General features: G+C 37.6%; 2 protein-coding genes across 2 annotated transcripts; both read left to right on the top strand.

Moving 5' to 3' along the window:
• The first annotated feature begins 14,980 nt into the window (after positions 1-14,980).
• LOC125785607 (GTPase IMAP family member 9-like) lies at positions 14,981-17,974 on the top strand. The gene is made up of 2 exons (XM_049469505.1): positions 14,981-14,996; positions 17,355-17,974. Exons 1-2 carry the CDS (start codon positions 14,981-14,983, stop codon positions 17,972-17,974), a joined length of 636 nt encoding a protein of 211 aa, XP_049325462.1.
• Positions 17,975-20,140: 2,166 nt separating this feature from the next.
• LOC125785606 (GTPase IMAP family member 2-like) lies at positions 20,141-21,644 on the top strand. Its single transcript, XM_049469504.1, has 2 exons — positions 20,141-20,150; positions 20,863-21,644. Exons 1-2 carry the CDS (start codon positions 20,141-20,143, stop codon positions 21,642-21,644), a joined length of 792 nt encoding a protein of 263 aa, XP_049325461.1.
• Positions 21,645-22,023: the final 379 nt, after the last annotated feature.

The following is a 22,023-nucleotide window of genomic DNA, read 5'->3' as shown; positions in this document are numbered from 1 at the left end:
AGTCAATTAATAGTTTTGTACTATTGCTTTTGAACTTATTTATATTTTCTTTTATTATTATTGCTATTATTATTAAAAGTTTAAGCTTCATTTTAACAGTTTTTATTAATCTTTTATTAATCTTATTCTGTTCTTAAGCTCTTATCAATAAAACCAAGTTTTTTATTATTTTTTTTATTATTATTCTAATTCTATTTTTTTTATTTTGATCTATTTTTATCTAGTATTTACTGCTATTTTAAAATGATTAAATTTAGTTATTATTATATTATTATTATTTTCTTCATCATGTCAATCCCTGTTTTTGTAAATGCTCGGCTACATTTAAAAATGAGGGTTTTCTTCAATGTACATCAAAATAAAGGTTTTATTGATTGAGATTGATTGACGAGTTTAAAGGGAGAGAAATTATTTTACAACAAAGAAGAATGTGCTCAGAAGAAGTCTCTGAAAGACATGCTAATGAGGCTAAACTGTATTGGTTATTTTCTCCATATGTTCTGAACATGTGGTAAAGTGTAAAAGTTGATTTGAATATTGGGAATGGTCCAGAGTACTGAATTCTGGTTCTCCTGAAATCAGTGATCAGGGATTCGGGTTAAGCTGGCTCTGATGTTGGCCGGTTTCACTGCAGGTGTGGAAGCTATCCGCTCCCTGTGCGGCGTGTGCGGTTACATGACTGATTCATTCTGTAACTTGATGCTTCCATCTATAGCTTTAACTCTCTTTCCATTATTATGTATATTTTTAAACATTTTAGAAAATATTTTTAACATGTTGCAAATGAGGTACAGACTGCTGGACATCAAAGACTGTTGGCCAAAGCCCGAGTTTTGCCCACAAACCAATGAAAGTATCCAGTGACTTTAAAAAGAGGAACTTGGTGATGGAAAATTCCAGGTGATCCACAACTGAAACAGGATCTGAGATAAATGATGTTCCTGCTATTTCGGTTGAGCACAAATACTAAATAAACAGAAACATATGTTACAATTCCCACGCAACATGTTTAAAGTAACTAGCTAAATAAGCATAATGGCCGACAAACTGAATCCTAAAACCAGCTCATATTCTCCATACTGTAAAGTTCAAAAATTAAGAAACACTTTTAAAATATAGAAACTTCCTTAGCATCGTCTAAACATCATGCTTTTGTAAAGATTAGTAAATATGTTATTATACAGTATTTAGGTATGAAATAATAATCAAATGCAATCCTCTACTCAACGCCCAATGGCATCACTGGACCTCATGTAAAGAACATAATATTTGACAGGCAGTTATTGCTGTATATCTGTGTATTAAATTGATATACATCATTAATAATACAGTAATACTACAATAATATCATGTTATACATTCATGTTTTAATAATTTTTAACTCTACTACTATTAAAAGTTATTAGAAAACAAGAAATCTTTACGTTATGGTACTTACTTTACAATGTTTGGTAGATGAATAAACTGTTAAACTGCTTCTGAATCAGTCTTGTTCAGGTAACCTGAAGCCGTCCAGGTGTTGATTACTTCCAAATAAAAATCACACCTTTACCACAGAATGGGCGACTCTTATTGGATCTTTACTGGCATGTGGACTGTTTTCTCTTCAAAAAGTACACAAAAATTACACAAAAATCAAATCCCATCCCCTTATAATGTCTAAATACACAACAGCATTAAATATATAGTGTATAAGCTACTGTATATTAGCCTGTATTATCTGCAGTGTAAACATCCAGTGTATTATCCTCTACTCTCTTCAAAAACTAAACTAAAAACACTCTAGAGCTGAGTCCCACCATCCGGTTTAGTCGACCAGTAAAAGTTCCTGATGTTACCCTGGTGAATATGAATGTTACTAAACTGGTTTTCAGAGACTGAATGATGAACAGGTGGCTTTGCTTCTTGTTAAGCTGGTTTTCTTGTTTTTAAACCCTTTTTTTTCTTGCATATTTCAACTTTCCCCAACATAAACCAAGTCAGAGATTGGCGTTTTATCATTTATTCCATGTATCATAAGTAATGTATTAAATGAATCCTCTGACATTTGAAATCTTTCAGTTTTAAATGTTAATGCCCATCAGTGCACATACATGAAAAAAAAAACAATCACCTTTGGACAGATGGGTTTTACCTCAATTTACGTGTATAAAAAGAGTCATTACGGTTATAAAGTAAAAGTAAAAGTTTTGGAAGAGTGAGGACAATCCCCTAATTTCTGCAGGAGACTGAAAACATTTGGGTTAGATTGCGTGTGTAAATGAACTTGTGTGAAATGAAATGTGAAAATAGCAAGCAAAAAAAAAAAAAGAAAATGTTGCTCTCGAGCTTCATTTTTCTCCTCTCGGGTGTTTTTTTTCCCTCGCGCGCTGTGTGAATTACCTGCAGCATCAGTTTGTACTCGGCTGAGTTTTTTGCGCTCGAGTTTTGAAAGGGGTGGTTTTGACATTTTGGGGGCGGGGCCAAGGTCACCTCCCTCAGCGAACACTATTGGCTGATATCTCCAGGGTTCGTGACGGACCACGTACCTCCACGAGCCGGAGGAGGGGGGGAAGAGAGACTGCAGGAGAGTTAGCTAGCTGGCTATGCTAACATCCAAACAACCCGTTCTCCAGCGTGCCGGAGTTTAGTTCTCGGAGCGACCCGCTCTATCAAACATAATAAAAGTTTATTAATCATATGCAGCATTTAAGAACAAATATTTTGTTGCACCATGATCAGATGCTTTTGGTAGCCAACAAGAATTCTGATTGGATATTTAACCACTTTTTGGGTCGAATTTCAGTAGATTCATTAAAATTATGATTTCAATTGTTTGGTTTCCACAGACCTGGCGTTTAAGCACGGTCTACCTCTTTGTGAAAAAGCATTCTGTTTTTCTGTTTGTCCTTTCAAGTGAATAAATTGCTGTGTGCAGAGGCGGTCTTTGCATAGAGGCATTGCTAGGCAACTGCCTTGGGCCCCTCCCACTGCAGCCCACTGTAGGGGCCCCATGACTAGCTGCAAACTTCCCATAGGCCTACAGCTGGTAATTGGGGCCCTTTGGACAGTAATTCACAGATAATTCATAGTGCGTTCATAAATGGTGATTCTTGTATATTTAAAATGGAAACAAAGACAACACAATAAATTACAAAGAAATACAGATTCCGTCCACACCCTCCTTTCACGTTAAAATGGAATATTCCATCCATGCCTTGTGGCCATGCCATGAACCGCCACGCGCTGCTTGTGAAAGACGGAATTAAGGTGAAATTAAGTGTACAAGTGGGATGTGAGCGAAAAAAGAAGGAAGAGGCTAAACTAAAAACAGATGCTCTTCCAAAACTGATAAGCTTTTTTTAGTGTGTCAGCACCACCGGACCCAAAGGTTTTGGTGGAGGAGGAGGACGAGGAGGTGCCATATCGTCATTTATGACCCAACATCGCGATGGATGGTAACCATTGTGCTGCCACGCCCACTTTTTTGTTTTTCCAGAAACATGCACTGACCTTCTTTGGGTCTCCTTCACCTAAAACTTTAGCAGGGATTGTATGGAAAAATATCAAATCAGGTATATAACTTATATGAATTAGAGTCAGGGATGAAAATGAAAATACCCTACTGCTATAAATATGCCTAATTGGCATATTATTATATTATTTATTATTATTCTATTATTATTAAGATATTATTATTTATATCTAGGTTACAGCTTGTCTTCGTTTTTTTCTACATGTCTGTATTAATATTAAACACTTCATGTTATTCAGGCAAATAGAATAAGCATGCTCGTTGTGCGTCTGGAAACTTGCTCATTGTTAACCAGTGTTGGGCTTACTTTGAAAAAGTAATCAGTTATATTTACTAGTTACTAACGGAGTTACCGCACTATAAATGTAACTAGTAAAAGTAATTGACTTACTTTAAATTATGTAAATTCTATTATTATTAGAAAAATAACAAACGAAAATAAACCCAAAATGTTGACAAAAATATAATCTAACGAATTTTAAAACATAGAAACGAAAAACTTTAAAATGGTATTGATATAACATAATATAATATAACAGCTGCATCAAACAGTTTAGCATCAGTCACAAGGAAAGCGCGCTGCATTTAAAAAAAGTTTTAATAAATAAGGTCCTCTTAAGTGAAGTAAAATATATGGTAGTAAAAAATATTGAATTCACATATTTATTGATATTTAAACAAGAGAAATCAGGCAAAATGCACCGCGCTGCTCTCTCTCTCTCTCTCTCTCTCCCGCAGCGCGGAACTGAATTCAGCGGGAGGCTAGAAATAATTTGAAAACTCAGTTTAGTTAAATAAATTAAGATGAGTGAGGACCTGTAAAGTTAATCAAATATTGTCAAATATAAAGGATAGGTTGAGGTTTTGGGGGGCTGTTTCAATTATTTGAAACGGAAACTAACTGAAACTGATATTATTCTGCGCACTATTAGATAGCTTTTGATTGTGTTTTAAATGAGTTTTTATTTTATATTAATTATTTTTTATTCATTTTCAATATTTTTAGTATTTTATTGATCAATATTTTTTTTTTATTAATGGGCCCCCAAGCTAAATTCGCCTTGAGGCCCCAAATTGCTAAGTCCACTACTGGCTGTGTGCACCAAACTGAAAAGGAGCATCCAATCTGTTCTTAGCAACATGTCCAAAAGCCTGGTTCTGTCATGGTTTGGGGGCTTCTCAGTACACATCTGTGATTCAGAATTAATGCAGAAAAATACACTGAGCTACATAAGGTGCCTTTAAGACTTAATTTTTTACAGGATGTCCATGATTTTTTTAACAAGACAAACCACATGCTGCACACATTACAAAGACATGGCTGTGGAGAAAGACGGTACAGCTACTGTCCTGGCCTGCTTGCAGTCCTGATCTGACTGCAATTTTGAAATGAAAATGGGCCATATATACTGCTACTAAAAGGAATGAACAAAACACCTAAAACACTTTACTCAGTTCCAACAGTTCCAGTGTTTAAAGTTGTACAAATGCTCCAAAATGTTTAAACTATCCTGGAATATATTGCAGGTCGGAAATGCAGGAATGGATGTACAGTATATTTATAAATTAAATAAGGTTAAGAAGATAAAACATTAAATATCTTTTTATCTTAAAATGCTGCATATCAGCAACGCTGCTTTTTCAGATTAATGTCAACACATCAAAGACAACTAAACAAAGGCACGAGTTTTTGCCCACAAACCCATAAAGGAACCAATGATTCAAAACCAGGAACTTGGTGATGGAAAGTTCCAGAAGTTCCACGACTGAAACTGGATCTGTCTGAAATAAATGATGTTTCTGCATTTCGGTTGAGAAATGGGCCGAATAAACAGAGGCACCGTTTAGATTTCCCAAGCAATATGTTTAAATAATGAGCCAGATTGAGTGTGTAATAGACTAGATTAAATTTAACTTAGTTAATGCATTATTTATGTTTGGGGGTCTTTTATTTTGACACTGTGGGGTTTTGAGTTGTGTACAGTTGCATGATGGTGACTCTCCCAGTGTTGCTCTGGTTTGCAAGGTGGATTATTTCAGTCTATTTACTTAGATGTGGAATTTTTGTTAGATATATTTGGTACAAAGCAAAAGATTATGTTAAACTCCCATGCCCTACAATATTCGTGAAATATTTTAAACCCTACAATCTAAATAAATACTAAAAATACAAATTGGTACAATCAAATGTGTATTTGTTGTATTAGAGTGTTCCTGTTAAATAAATAGATTTTTAGAACAAATTGGGCCCAAACCTTACACTCTGTGCAAGGCATGTCACAATGCTCATTGCTATTCTAGCAGAGCTTCTGAATATATCTACACTAATGAGCGTGGTGGTCTGGAAATGAGGTGTGAGGTGTGTTCAGGTACATTTCTGTATTGCTATCTTGGTAACAGAAAACACAACTGCAAAACAATGTGAAAAGCAATAAAACTATTAATATTATAAAGAGTTTTGTTTCTAATTTTTATTTTCACTACTTTTTTTCAACTGAATTTTTCAGCTCAGGGCAAAGTGGAGCATTATCACTTGTAGGGACAAATTTATTTCATTCTCAGATTATCAGATTCTTGTGTTCTGTTTCACTGTATATATGGTTTTAATAAAGAATAATTTGTGTTAAATTGTTTTCAGAGCAAACTGATGTTCATATCAAATAAAACATATGTTTAAACTTCCAATTTTACAAACTTACTTAAATATAAAGTCAAAGACAATACAAGTAAACACAAAATAATGAAGGTGAATAATGAAGGTTTTCACTATTAAGGGAGAAACATTCAAACCTACATGGACCTGTGTGAAAAAGTGTTTGCTCCCTTAATTCACTCTTAGCAGGAACAACTTCAATCAAGCTTTTGCAGTAACTTGCAACTGTGGATGAATTGGGTTCACCTGTTCAGCCTTTAGACAAACTGAGATTGGTTCTTTGTTGAAAGCAGGCATTATTTCAGGTGGGACACAACCAGTCTTTCCAAGCACTTAAAGTATATATATCATATCATATTTCTATCAAAATACCTTCTGAAGCTTCGTTATCTGGTCAAATTTAAATAGCTAAAAGTGGAAAGCTGCTCAAAACAGTATGGAATATTCAGGACATCTGCTCACACTGAGTAATGAAATACTGTTTATTCTTTACCTTTTTTATCTTATTCATATACGTGAACCTCAATATGGCCCTTTATTTTGGAAAATCAGCCCAATATCCATGATTGACTGACTGGCTGGACACACACACAGGCACACACAAATCCCTGTGCATACACACGTACGCTCAGACCCACACATATCACGCATGTGCGAACACACACATGCACGCATACACACACACATGCGCAGACACACACACATGCGCTCACACACACATTCGGGCACAATCAGGACGTATAAGGAGTGGGACAGAACAGTATAAAGAGCGCTGTTTAATGTAGTGTGCGTGCGTGTGCTCAGCAGAGAAAACGTACATTATCATTGGCGGTTTCTAAGCTCCTAAAAAGAACTGGTGAAGCCCCTGGTAACCAGTAATGAGGCAGATGGTTAAAAATGTAAAAGTATTAAACTCAGTGAAAATATGTAGTGAAGTAAAAGTCGAAGTAGCAGACAAAGATTCACTCCGTTACAGATACAGCATTTTACTACTTAAGTACAGTAATGAACTAGTTTACTTCCTTACTATACATCTCTAAATATAAGCTACCTTTACATTAAGCAGACCCTCAAAACACTGCAGCCAATATACAAAAAAGCAAAAGATAAAACAAATATACAACCAATAAAACAGGCAGACACCCTAACACACCTGTATTCCAGCAGGCAGACACCCAAACACACCTGTATTCCAGCAGGCAGACACCCTAACACACCTGTATTCCAGCAGGCAGACACCCTAACACACCTGTATTCCAGCAGGCAGACACCCAAACACACCTGTATTCCAGCAGGCAGACACCCTAACACACCTGTATTCCAGCAGTCAGACACCCAAACACACCTGTATTCCAGCAGGCAGACACCCAAACACACCTGTATTCCAGCAGGCAGATACCCTAACACACCTGTATTCCAGCAGGCAGACACCCAAACACACCTGTATTCCAGCAGGCAGACACCCTAACACACCTGTATTCCAGCAGGCAGACACCCAAACACACCTGTATTCCAACAGGCAGACACCCTAACACACCTGTATTCCAGCAGGCAGACACCCTAACACACCTGTATTCCAGCAGGCAGACACCCAAACACACCTGTATTCCAGCAGGCAGACACCCAAACACACCTGTATTCCAGCAGGCAGACACCCAAACACACCTGTATTCCAGCAGGCAGACACCCAAACACACCTGTATTCCAGCAGGCAGACACCCAAACACACCTGTATTCCAGCAGGCAGACACCCAAACACACCTGTATTCCAGCAGGCAGATACCCAAACACACCTGTATTCCAGCAGTCAGACACCCTAACACACCTGTATTCCAGCAGGCAGACACCCAAACACACCTGTATTCCAGCAGGCAGACACCCAAACACACCTGTATTCCAGCAGGCAGACACCCAAACACACCTGTATTCCAGCAGGCAGACACCCAAACACACCTGTATTCCAGCAGGCAGACACCCAAACACACCTGTATTCCAGCAGGCAGACACCCAAACACACCTGTATTCCAGCAGGCAGACACCCAAACACACCTGTATTCCAACAGGCAGACACCCTAACACACCTGTATTCCAGCAGGCAGACACCCTAACACACCTGTATTCCAGCAGGCAGACACCCAAACACACCTGTATTCCAGCAGGCAGACACCCAAACACACCTGTATTCCAGCAGGCAGACACCCAAACACACCTGTATTCCAGCAGGCAGACACCCAAACACACCTGTATTCCAGCAGGCAGACACCCAAACACACCTGTATTCCAGCAGGCAGATACCCAAACACACCTGTATTCCAGCAGTCAGACACCCTAACACACCTGTATTCCAGCAGGCAGACACCCAAACACACCTGTATTCCAGCAGGCAGACACCCAAACACACCTGTATTCCAGCAGGCAGACACCCAAACACACCTGTATTCCAGCAGGCAGACACCCAAACACACCTGTATTCCAGCAGGCAGACACCCAAACACACCTGTATTCCAGCAGGCAGACACCCAAACACACCTGTATTCCAGCAGGCAGACACCCAAACACACCTGTATTCCAGCATGCAGACACCCAAACACACCTGTATTCCAGCAGGTAGACACCCAAACACACCTGTATTCCAGCAGGTAGACACCCAAACACACCTGTATTCCAGCAGGCAGACATCCAAACACACCTGTATTCCAGCAGGCAGACACCCTAACACACCTGTATTCCAGCAGGCAGACACCCAAACACACCTGTATTCCAGCAGGCAGACACCCAAACACACCTGTATTCCAGCAGACAGACACCCAAACACACCTGTATTCCAGCAGGCAGACACCCAAACACACCTGTATTCCAGCAGGCAGACACCCTAACACACCTGTATTCCGGCAGGCAGACACCCAAACACACCTGTATTCCAGCAGGCAGACACCCAAACACACCTGTATTCCAGCAGGCAGACACCCAAACACACCTGTATTCCAGCAGGCAGACACCCAAACACACCTGTATTCCAGCAGGCAGATACCCAAACACACCTGTAATCCAGCAGGCAGACACCCAAACACACCTGTATTCCAGCAGGCAGACACCCTAACACACCTGTATTCCAGCAGGCAGACACCCAAACACACCTGTATTCCAGCAGGCAGACACCCTAACACACCTGTATTCCAGCAGGCAGATACCCAAACACACCTGTAATCCAGCAGGCAGACACCCAAACACACCTGTATTCCAGCAGGCAGACACCCAAACACACCTGTATTCCAGCAGGCAGACACCCAAACACACCTGTATTCTGGCAGGCAGACGCAAACACACCTGTAATTCCAGCAGGCAGACACCCAAACACACCTGTATTCTGGCAGGCAGACACCCAACACACCTGTATTCCAGCAGGCAGACAGCCAAACACACCTGTATTCCAGCAGGCAGACACCCAAACACACCTGTATTCCAGCAGGCAGACACCCAAACACACCTGTATTCCAGCAGGCAGATACCCAAACACACCTGTAATCCAGCAGGCAGACACCCAAACACACCTGTATTCCAGCAGGCAGACACCCTAACACACCTGTATTCCAGCAGGCAGACACCCAAACACACCTGTATTCCAGCAGGCAGACACCCAAACACACCTGCATTCCAGCAGGCAGACACCCAAACACACCTGTATTCCAGCAGGCAGACACCCAAACACACCTGTATTCCAGCAGGCAGACACCCAAACACACCTGCATTCCAGCAGGCAGACACCCAAACACACCTGTATTCCAGCAGGCAGACACCCAAACACACCTGTATTCCAACAGGCAGACACCCAAACACACCTGTATTCCAGCAGGCAGACAGTCAGACACACCTGTATTCCAGCAGGCAGACACCCAAACACACCTGTATTCCAGCAGGCAGACACCCAAACACACCTGCATTCCAGCAGGCAGACACCCAAACACACCTGTATTCCAGCAGGCAGACACCCAAACACACCTGTATTCCAACAGGCAGACACCCAAACACACCTGTATTCCAGCAGGCAGACAGTCAGACACACCTGTATTCCAGCAGGCAGACACCCAAACACACCTGTATTCCAGCAGGCAGACACCCAGACACACCTGTATTTTGGCAGGCAGACACCCAAACACACCTGTATTCCAGCAGGCAGATACCCAAACACACCTGTATTTTGGCAGGCAGACACCCAAACACACCTGTATTCCAGCAGACAGACACCCAAACACACCTGTATTCCAGCAGGCAGACACCCAAACACACCTGTATTCCAGCAGGAAGACACCCAAACACACCTGTATTCCAGCAGGAAGACACCCAAACACACCTGTATTCCAGCAGGCAGACACCCAAACACACCTGTTTTCCAGCAGGCAGATACCCAAACACACCTGTATTCCAGCAGGCAGACAGTCAAACACACCTGTATTCCAGCAGGCAGACACCCAAACACACCTGTATTCCAGCAGGCAGACACCCTAACACACCTGTATTCCAGCAGGCAGACACCCTAACACACCTGTATTCCGGCAGGCAGACACCCTAACACACCTGTATTCCTGCATGCAGACACCCAAACACACCTGTATTCCAGCAGGCAGACACCCTAACACACCTGTATTCCGGCAGGCAGACACCCTAACACACCTGTATTCCTGCATGCAGACACCCAAACACACCTGTATTCCAGCAGGCAGACACCCTAACACACCTGTATTCCGGCAGGCAGACACCCTAACACACCTGTATTCCAGCAGGCAGACACCCAAACACACCTGTATTCCAGCAGGCAGATACCCAAACACACCTGTATTCCAGCAGGCAGACACCCAAACACACCTGTATTCCAGCAGGCAGACAGTCAAACACACCTGTATTCCAGCAGGCAGACACCCAAACACACCTGTATTCTGGCACGTCAATCCCACACACCTTCAGGAGTGTATTCCTCTGGCAAAACACCCAGCCACACACCACCATGCAATTATGCTGGTGCTAATATAGCCTACTGTTACAGTGAGGAAGGAGAAGAGACAGAGCACATCTGCATCTTTGAAACCGAAGCAAACACCCCTTGGCAGTAAAGCCCCGCAGCACAGACCTAGCAGCTATGACTACCAAGGCTTTAAGTGAGTTACCTCACTTTTTATACTAGTGCAAGTTATTTTTATCTGAGAGGTGGAATACATAGCACCTCAACTATGGTTGAGGCTGTGGCTGTCTACACCCACACGATACTTAAGGCAAGCAAGATATTCTGACAGTTTTAAAAGCCACTTTCAGGGGTGGGTCAAAGGGGTCGGTCTCAGGCAGTGATGGGATAGTTACTTTGAAAAAGTAATCCGATTACTGATTACTGATTACTCCTTTAAAAAGTAACTTAGTTACTTTATGGATTACTTCATTTTAAAAGTAACTAAGTTACTTTACAAGTTACTTTATTAGTTACTTTCAGCAGCTGCAGACACCACCTCCCGCCGCGGCACCGCCTTAACATAAACATTATAACCAGTTTTGCCAATACTCCCTTTATTGGAAAATGCATTTTTAACAGCAACAATTTATCTCTATTAAGTTGAACTATTTCCTAAAAAATATATATATTTTTTAATAAAAATAAATAAATTAACTTAACATATTAAAAAAACATATATGGTCTTTCTTGATTTTACTAAACATAAATACTTGTTTTTATAAAAATATATAAAATAAAGAAAGTCTTTCTTGACCTGACATATTTAACACTGTAAAACTGAACATTGAACCTGTTGTTCTCTGCAGGGCAGCAAGGACTGCTTTTATAAAACAGAACCGTGTATATGGTCTAGACCAGGGATCACATATTTGCAGACTGCAGTCCGGGTCGGGACCCAGACGTTGTCCAATACGGACCCATACCGGACCCAACTACTGAGAAGGATTTAATTCTGACAGTGTTCATTTAAAGCACCGGAAATTTGTGGCAGACCGCTGCCCTGGCTAGTGAATTGGGACGCGGCCGCAAAAAAACGCCTTTATAAAAAGACACTGGCGAAACCCGAGAACTGGCGAAAAACGAAAACGGGCGGAAACTAAAGACACGCCGAGCGCGAGAGAGAGAGAGACAGGAGAGAAAGCGAGACGCGTGTGATTGGGGAAGAGCGGAGGGGGATAAGGGAGCGGTGTGTGTGTGTGTGTGTGTGTGTGTGGAGGAGATGAGGTGGAGAGAGAGAGAGAGAGAGAGAGAGAGAGTGAGAGAGAGTAACGCACAGTGACTTAAATAAGTAACTTTAATCTGATTACTGGATTGGAAATAGTACCGCGTTAGATTACTCGTTACTGGAAAAAAGGGTCAGATTAGAGTAACGCGTTACTAAGTAACGCGTTACTGACATCACTGGTCTCAGGGGTGGGTCTCAGAGGTGGGTGTCAGGGGTGGGTCAAAGGGGTGAGTCAAAGGGGTGGGGCCAAACTATTCTTACATAAACAGAGTACATATATATATATATATATATATATATATAAATGCTCATGCTGTCAGGGAACCTTTAACGTCTCTGAAATCTGTAATAGAACAGCACAGGACTCATCTCTGCACTTCAAAGTGAGTATTCAAACATTAAAAAATAAGTTCTGCTTAGTCCTGATAGTACAGCACTTTTTGGATGACATTTGGATGTGTATATTTAAATTAAAGGCCCTTTAAATTATAACAATTACTAAATACCAAACAGGGGGTACTGTGATTATTATGATTAATAAAAAAAAAGATAAAATGATAAAAGTTGAACAATTTAAATTGGCTTTATTTTGAAAATAGACATAATGATGACCTGCTACTAAGTGAGTGACAAATATAAGTGTTGTACTGTCAAGTGAAACCGACAGTACATAACATAAATTAAAACACAGAAGAATAGAAAATGCTATAAAAATCTTATTCATAATGTCCTGTTATTAAGTGAGTGAAACATCAGGACTATGTGAAACTGATCTGTGATATCAGATACATTCCTTATAATACAGGTCTACACCTAGAGTAAAATAATATTATTGTTATAATCTTATTAACACATGTTATAGTACTTTTATTTTCATTATCTTAACACGTTATAGTACTCTAATTTTCATTATCTTAACATGTTAAAGTACTTTTATTTTCATTATCTTAACACGTTATAGTACTCTAATTTTCATTATCTTAACACGTTATAGTACTCTAATTTTCATTATCTTAACATGTTATAGTACTTTTATTTTCATTATCTTAACACGTTATAGTACTCTAATTTTCATTATCTTTACATGTTATAGTACTTTTATTTTCATTATCTTAACACGTTATAGTACTCTAATTTTCATTATCTTAACACGTTATAGTACTCTAATTTTCATTATCTTAACACGTTATAGTACTCTAATTTTCATTATCTTAACATGTTATAGTACTTTTATTTTCATTATCTTAACACGTTATAGTACTCTAATTTTCATTATCTTAACACGTTATAGTACTCTAATTTTCATTATCTTAACACGTTATAGTACTCTAGTTTCCTTATCTTAACACGTTATAGTACTCTAATTTTCATTATCTTAACACGTTATAATACTCTAATTTTCATTATCTTAACACGTTATAGTACTCTAATTTTCATTATCTTAACACGTTATAGTACTCTAATTTTCATTATCTTAACACGTTATAGTACTCTAATTTTCATTATCTTAACATGTTATAGTACTTTTATTTTCATTATCTTAACACGTTATAGTACTCTAATTTTCATTATCTTAACATGTTATAGTACTTTTATTTTCATTATCTTAACACGTTATAGTACTCTAATTTTCATTATCTTAACACGTTATAGTACTCTAATTTTCATTATCTTAACACGTTATAGTACTCTAATTTTCATTATCTTAACACGTTATAGTACTCTAGTTTCCTTATCTTAACACGTTATAGTACTCTAATTTTCATTATCTTAACATGTTATAGTACTTTTATTTTCATTATCTTAACACGTTATAGTACTCTAATTTTCATTATCTTAACACGTTATAGTACTCTAATTTTCATTATCTTAACACGTTATAGTACTCTAATTTTCATTATCTTAACACGTTATAGTACTCTAGTTTCCTTATCTTAACACGTTATAGTACTCTAATTTTCATTATCTTAACACGTTATAATACTCTAATTTTCATTATCTTAACACGTTATAATACTCTAATTTTCATTATCTTAACACGTTATAGTACTCTAGTTTCCTTATCTTAACACGTTATAGTACTCTAGTTTCCTTATCTTAACACGTTATAGTACTCTAGTTTCCTTATCTTAACACGTTATAGTACTCTAGTTTCCTTATCTTAACACGTTATAGTACTCTAGTTTCCTTATCTTAACACGTTATAGTACTCTAGTTTCATTATCTTAACACGTTATAGTACTCTAGTTTCCTTATCTTAACACGTTATAGTACTCTAGTTTCATTATCTTAACATGTTATAGTACTTTTATTTTCCTTATCTTAACACGTTATAGTACTCTGAAATCTAATGTTCTAAAAAGAGGTATTTTAAAATCATCTTAATGAAAGTTTTTCTTTTCAGAAACTACATTTATATAAAGAAATTTCCAATACATTTGGAGGTGGGTTGTGTTTTTATTATAATAATGTGTTAATTTTACAACAAATAAATGTGGGGTGTTAAAATGCAATGCTGTCTTATTGCTGCTGGTTTTAGCTAGTTTTTGTTTGGTTCACAGGTTTAACTGGAATCTGATAAAAGAACAAATGGCCTCCTGTGAAGGTATGTGTGATTTCCAGTTTATATATATATATATATATATATATATATATATATAGAGAGAGAGAGAGAGAGAGAGAGAGAAAGAGAGGGAGAGAGAGAGAGAGAGAGAGAGGTGGTTCTGATAAGAAGAGACTAATATTACACAAATAATTCATGTTCATACTAACTGTGTGCATGAATTGGTGTCTCTTTGTATAAAATTATTTGTGCGTTCAGAAGACAATGTTAATTACAAAATGGGAAACTATGATTACCCTAAATCTTTGTGTTTTAAAATTAGACCTAATTGACTGATTTTATATTAACTGATATAATAACTAAGCGATCAAAAGATGACCTGATTTCCAAAACTTAAAGATGAGACACTGATAAGGAGAGTATCTTAGTTCTGTGGGGGATTTTTACTTATTCTTCCTATTAAAAACTTCACTGACTGCTTTTATACAGGCATTATTTTATACTATACCAGCACTGCCTTCTCAGACTTCATGTGAGGGATGTGATGGCGATATACCAAACTATGAAAATCCTAATCCTACTCATTGTAACACTGGGAGTTTCTGTATCACTTTAAACATGCTTAAATTGTATAGAAAATTAGGAGATTGAATATAATGCTTAAGAATTTAGAACATTTTTGATTGGCTGCAGATATCTGTCAATCATTGTTATGCTTGAATGGGGGCAGGGAAGTGCGGTGTAAGACTAAAGACAGGGAAGCTGCTTCTTGTTGGAATATAACACAAAAACTCAATGGTTATTGAGCAGAGATCATGTTCTGACACAGCAGATAATGAGAGACCGTGAATCTTCCCCTCAGAATGAAGACTTTAATCAGGTTGTAGAGTCTAGTCTGAGTCCGGTTGTTGATTCTTCTGATCTATATTATCTGCATTTCAGTAAAGTGTTTAAAGAGGTACTAAATCTTAAACCATTTTTTACATTACTTGATCCTATGACATAGTGTGGGGTTTATGTGGTATTTTATCTTCATTACCTTGTGTAAATTGTATCAGAAAATATATTATTTGTGAAAACAACATTTAGATTATTTTGCATAGTTTTGGCACAAATGCAAAAAGACTGCATGCTTTCTATGAATGCTGGAAAAAGAGATGTGTGCTGGAAAAAATGGTGCATATTCCGGTGAACATCATGGATTCTAAAGTGTCTTTGCATATTAATATAATGTTTCATTCTGGGCTCGACTTTATGGGCATTTGGTAAAGATTTCAAAGAGCAACATTTCTTCAGTGGCTGAAGCCCAGGTCTCTGTACAGCCTCACCCATGTGCTGAACTGTAAATCCCTGCTCATGAAACACACACATGAACACACAGCAACACAAACCCAGTCTTTACATCAACAATAAACAGAATAGTAAATAAAATATCATTGCTGTTCCTGTAAATGAGCTGCTGGAGCTCCTTCACAGCGTCAACCAGCAGCTCAGTTTCCTCTGCTGAGAAGAGTTTGTTGAACACGTCCAGGTAGCTGCACCGTTACAATAGCAATCCACCAAAGTCAGAGCTCACCTGATCTACTCTTAAAGAGAATGATGAACAAGAGACACTCTGATTGGTTTATTTCACGTTACGCCCAAAATTAACCACACCCATGATTAATTAAGAGAATTAGTACATGAATTTTGCGTTTCACGATCCACAATTGACATCTAGCCTATAGATCACTAACATAGAGCCCCAAGCCTGTTTAATACTTTACTGACTGAGGAAAAACTGAAACTGAAAGCTAGAATGCCCAGAAAAGGTCGAAGAAAATAAAAGAAAGAAGGAAAATGGAGACTCATAACCAAAACAAGCTCAATAAATTAATTAGAACTTCTGTTAGTATCACTGCGTGAGTCATGGCATCAAACACATGTTTGAATGTAAAACTTAAGTGAGTTTAGGGTTTGCTGTCCTCACGTTCACCTGAATTCAGTGTTAAAAACTTTAAAGTTAAATATCTTTGTCCCACAAACAGCTTTATATTCAAGAAAAAAGTATTTTATTATTAGAAATATTAATATATACACATTTGAATATGACATTATCAAATCGTTTTATAAAAATCCATAAATAAATACTGTTTGTTGGTTATTGTTGTATTATTCTGTCACAACATATATGTAAAAGAAGCAGTAACAAACTGTATCTTTTCTCACATATATACACAATAGAAGGTAACAAACAGGGCCCAGACTTTTAAATGTTAAAAAAATACATTTACATTATTTAGAATTTTTTATTAATTTTTTTTTAAAGCTGCAAAGTCATGTGAAAGTCATTACTACGTCAACAGCAAAAAACTCAGTGAGCAGTTTTGGATTTTGATTCAATAAATATCCTTTCTACAGATTCTGAGATGAGGATTGTGCTGTTGGGTAAGACTGGATCAGGAAAAAGCGCAACAGGAAACACCATCCTTAATAAAAATAAATTTGATGTGAACTCTACCTTTCAGCATGTAACCAAGGAAAGTAAGAGAGGTTACAGGCTTGTTAATAGAAGAATGGTTTCGGTGATTGATACTCCGGGACTGTTTGATGGAGAAACGACTAAAGATGAACTGAAAGCTCAGATAGAAGAAGCCATTGATCTGGCACATCCTGGAGTTCATGTGTTTCTGCTGGTGATGAGGCTGGATGTGAAATTCACAGAGGAGGAACAGAAAACTGTGAAGTGGGTTCTGGAGAACTTTGGAGAAAAGATCCAAAAACACATCATTGTGTTGTTCACTCATGGAAACGTGTTACAGGATAAAACTATAGAACAACACCTGGGTTCAAACACAGAACTGAAAGGTGTAGTGAAGAGTATGGCTGGTTATCATGTGTTTGAGAATGAAAATGAGGATGATGAGACTCAAGTTCCAGAGCTGCTGAAGAAGATTGATGAGGTAGTAGAAAATAATACAAATCAGACTTACACCAGGAAAATGTACAATGAGAGTCAAAGAGTGTGTATTTTAGCTTAGGTTTGGGAGATTGATCCACGCCCTCACTCCTCTCACTTCCTTCCCTTTATAAACCGTCACTTCCTCTCTACCTGCTCGTTGACCAACCTCGCACCCACCTCCTCCCCATCTTCCTCCTTCTTTCATTTTATTCTTTTTCCTCATGTTTCTCTTCGTGTGAGGGGGTGGGGGGGGGGGGGTTCAGCTTCACACTTTACAGTGAAGCTGCCCTGAACTCCACCCCAATACTCTGAGTTCACTCCCCGTCTTTTCTTCTTCTCTGCCCAGTCAAGGGTGTGGGTCAATACTAGCAAAGTGGGAAATGGTGGAATATTTGTAATTGTAGCAGCAATAGGATTAGCAGAAAAAGATCAAATGAAATAAACTCTACATTCAGAGTGATCAGAGTAAAGTTTATTACAGCACTTCAGGGATTTAGATATAAAATACAGTTTTTTTGTACATTTACTGTACACTACATACATGGTGTACATAGATAATTAAATGGAATATGTGTAACATTTACTATAAAGGATGAAATTATACAGTGTAATGGTTTGTTTTTTAATTCTACATATTTAGTTTACTGCATGGTGTTAATCACTACACAGAGGTAACAGGATACATTTATACTATAGTTTAATCATACAAAAACTAATTTGCATATGCTGTACAATATAATCAGACAATCAATGTAATCAATAAAATCTGTCAGAACATTATGGATCTTTTTTTGTTCGATTGTTTTGTACATTTGCCTTTATTAAACATTCTTTAAACCACTTATGAACATTCCTGCTCTAAACTGTATAGACATGTTTCGTTTTTAATATCAGATTATATGTGGTGAAATGTATAATGCTGTGTTTAGTTTAGTATAATGGGTCACGTAACGTGAAATAAATCAATCAGAGTGTCTCTTGTTCATCATTCTCTTTAAGAGTAGATCAGGTGAGCTCTGTCTTTGGTGGATTGCTATTGTAACGGTGCAGCTACCTGGACGTGTTCAACAAACTCTTCTCAGCAGAGGAAACTGAGCTGCTGGTTGACGCTGTGAAGGAGCTCCAGCAGCTCATTTACGGGAACAGCAATGATATTTTATTTACTGTTCTGTTTATTGTTGATGTTGTTGGTTTGTGTGTGTGTAAGGATTTAATCCACCGGTGGCACTCCTCTATTAGAATAGCATCCTAAACAGAACTTCATCATTCTTTCTCACCTGCAGGAGAAACTCATACAATCCTGCATTCCCTTTACTCTACTGATAGAGTGCAGAGACCTGAGACTGAAGAAATGTTGATCTATAAAACCATTACCAAATATCCGTAAGATCAAGCCCAGAATAAAAGATATTTATATTTATATCAGAATGATGTTACTCTGGTCTTCAGTGATGAAGATCTGCTTGACCCCAATCATGTTAATTATAACATTACATAATAATTAATTCTAATATTGATAATGTTAAGTATAAGATAAATTATAATAAGTATAATATTTAATAATAATATTAATAGCATAATTTCGGTCACAAGGTTTTCTGCAAAAGCTTACAAGCTGAGCACTATTATGCCAAAATATACATTTGTAAATTACATCTTGGTATTGTTTTATTTTTAAGGCTATTCACATTGTAATTTCCACCTGAATTAATATTATTAATATAATTAACGAATAAATGCAATTACTTAAAAACATATTGTGAATATTAATAATATTACAAAATATTCTATCAAAATATAAATATTAGCAATTCCATTGCATTTATGAAGGTGACCCATTCTTCATGTAAATATAAGAATGTGATGAATTTGAAGTCATTGTTTGTTGGTTTTAGTTTTTTTTTATGATGATATAATTTACAGTGGAGCTTGACCAGCAGCAAATTAAAGCTCCAGCCACTTCCAACAAAGGAAGCTGATGGTTCTGACAGAACAGCTCAGAATAATTATTCATACTCTCTGGCTCAATATCTCAAAATAATAACTTAAAAACACCGTCCTAAATCATAAATACAGCTCCGACCTGTGGAAGCACCTCTGGAGGCGTTTCTACTGTAGAGATGTTAGTTCTTGCTCCTGGGCTCCCCTACAGTTAGAAATTGAGTCATCATGATTGTATAGGCAAGAAACACACTTCTGAACGGATTCAGGGCAAAGTTTAATGTTTTTTCTTTGTGTAAGAAAGATGTGGTCATGTAAGAAAGACAATACCAGCTGGTGAAAAATGACTTTTAAACAAAAGAAAAAGAAAGCTTACTGCAACACAGGGAATATACAGATTAAATAGAGTGTACCATTTATACACTGTACCACAGATCACAGCATTATTTTATAGTTCCCATTACCTGGGTAACAGTGGCGCTGGAAAACAAGGTGTAGGGCTTCATAATAAGAAATGAAGATGAGCTTAAATGCTGCTGTGGTGAAACAGATTCAGGTTAAAGATGCATTTTTAGATGCTTTGAACTGTCTTGTCTTCAGCTTTTAAGGAGGAACAGAACATACTTATTAGAATCCAGGTTTAATTTTATGTGTAAGCTAAATGTTTTATTAAACATAAACTCGTAACTAAATTACAACAAATAAATCTGTGACTCAAACTTTAAAAAAGTAAAAATAATCAGCTTGTTTCTTATGATAAATGGAAGTTTTTAAAATCAGTGTTTTGTGTTTATGATCATTGCCTGACTTATGATCATTAATGACATTCTATTAAAAGATTGATAAAGTGAGAGTGACAATCTGACATTATATCCGTAATAAAACATGGCATTTTAACTTTCAATACTTACAGTAAATAGATTTGAAGAATTTAGGGGTTGTTAAGATTAGGATTTCTTGGATTTAACAGCTAAAGCTTAGTGAACAGTTTGGTGATTATAATTTGAATAAATTCTCCTTCTACAGATTCTGAGCTGATGATTGTGCTGCTGGGTAAGACTGGATCAGGAAAGAGCGCAACAGGAAACACCATCCTTGGAAAACAAGCATTTAAGGTGGAGCTATCTTCTGAGTCTGTAACTAAAGAAAGTAAGAAATGTTGCGGGAAACTGGGGGATAGAACAATCACTGTGATCGACACTCCAGGTCCTTTTGATACAGATTCTTACAACACAGTGAAAGAGCAGATAGAGAAGGCCATTGTTCCTGGTCCTCATGTGTTTCTGCTGGTGATCAGACTGGGTGTGAGATTCTCAGAGGAGGAGAGGAAAACTGTAAAGTGGTTTCTGGAGACCCTTGGAGAAGAGGCAAAAAAACACACCATTGTGTTGTTCACTCATAGAAACCAGTTAAAGGGGAGAACTATAAAACAATGCATGCAAGAGTATTCAGTTCTGTATGAAATAGTTGATAGTATGGCTGGTTATCATGTGTTTGAGAATGATAATGAGGATGATAAGACTCAGGTCACAGAGCTGCTGGAGAAGATCGACAACCTGATGGAAAAGAATGGAAACCAGATGTACACCAGAGAAAAGTCCACTGAGGTTCAGAGAAAGAAACAAGTAAAATATATTGCAACTGTGGGAGGTGTTGTAACAGGGACAGCAGCAACAGCAGCAGCAGTCAGTGGTACACTTTGGACAGTAGTAGGAGCAGCAGCAGGAGCAGCAGTTGCAGTAGGAGGAGTAGTAGCAGTAGCAGCAGTAGCAATTGGGGTAATGGCATGGGTGAAAAAAGACAGCTAATTAAAAATAAAATTATTAAGATGAAATAATCAGGATTTTCTTAAATAGATTGCTTGAACATTCAATATTACAGACTTTTTGACATTTATTTTGTAAAGATGAATTAAAAGTATGAAATTAAACAATGCAACAGCTTATTATGGGTAATAATGTTGAAGCATGTGAACATTCTTGTTACATCTGTTAATTGATTTTGGAATTCTAAAAATGGGACTTAACTGTTGTTTTTTGTTTGTTTTTCTTTTTAATCTTTTAATTTCAGTTACTGCATGGTTGTACTTAATATACAAATTAAATAGGATGGAGAGTTTTATTGAATTAAGCTTTTCTTATGTAGATGTACAGTATTTACACTATAGTTTAATCATAATCAAACAGA

Source organism: Astyanax mexicanus, chromosome 21, assembly GCF_023375975.1.
Source record: "Astyanax mexicanus isolate ESR-SI-001 chromosome 21, AstMex3_surface, whole genome shotgun sequence".
In the NCBI taxonomy this organism is placed as follows: Eukaryota; Metazoa; Chordata; class Actinopteri; order Characiformes; family Acestrorhamphidae; genus Astyanax; species Astyanax mexicanus.
This window is presented reverse-complemented; position numbering and strand designations above follow the sequence as displayed.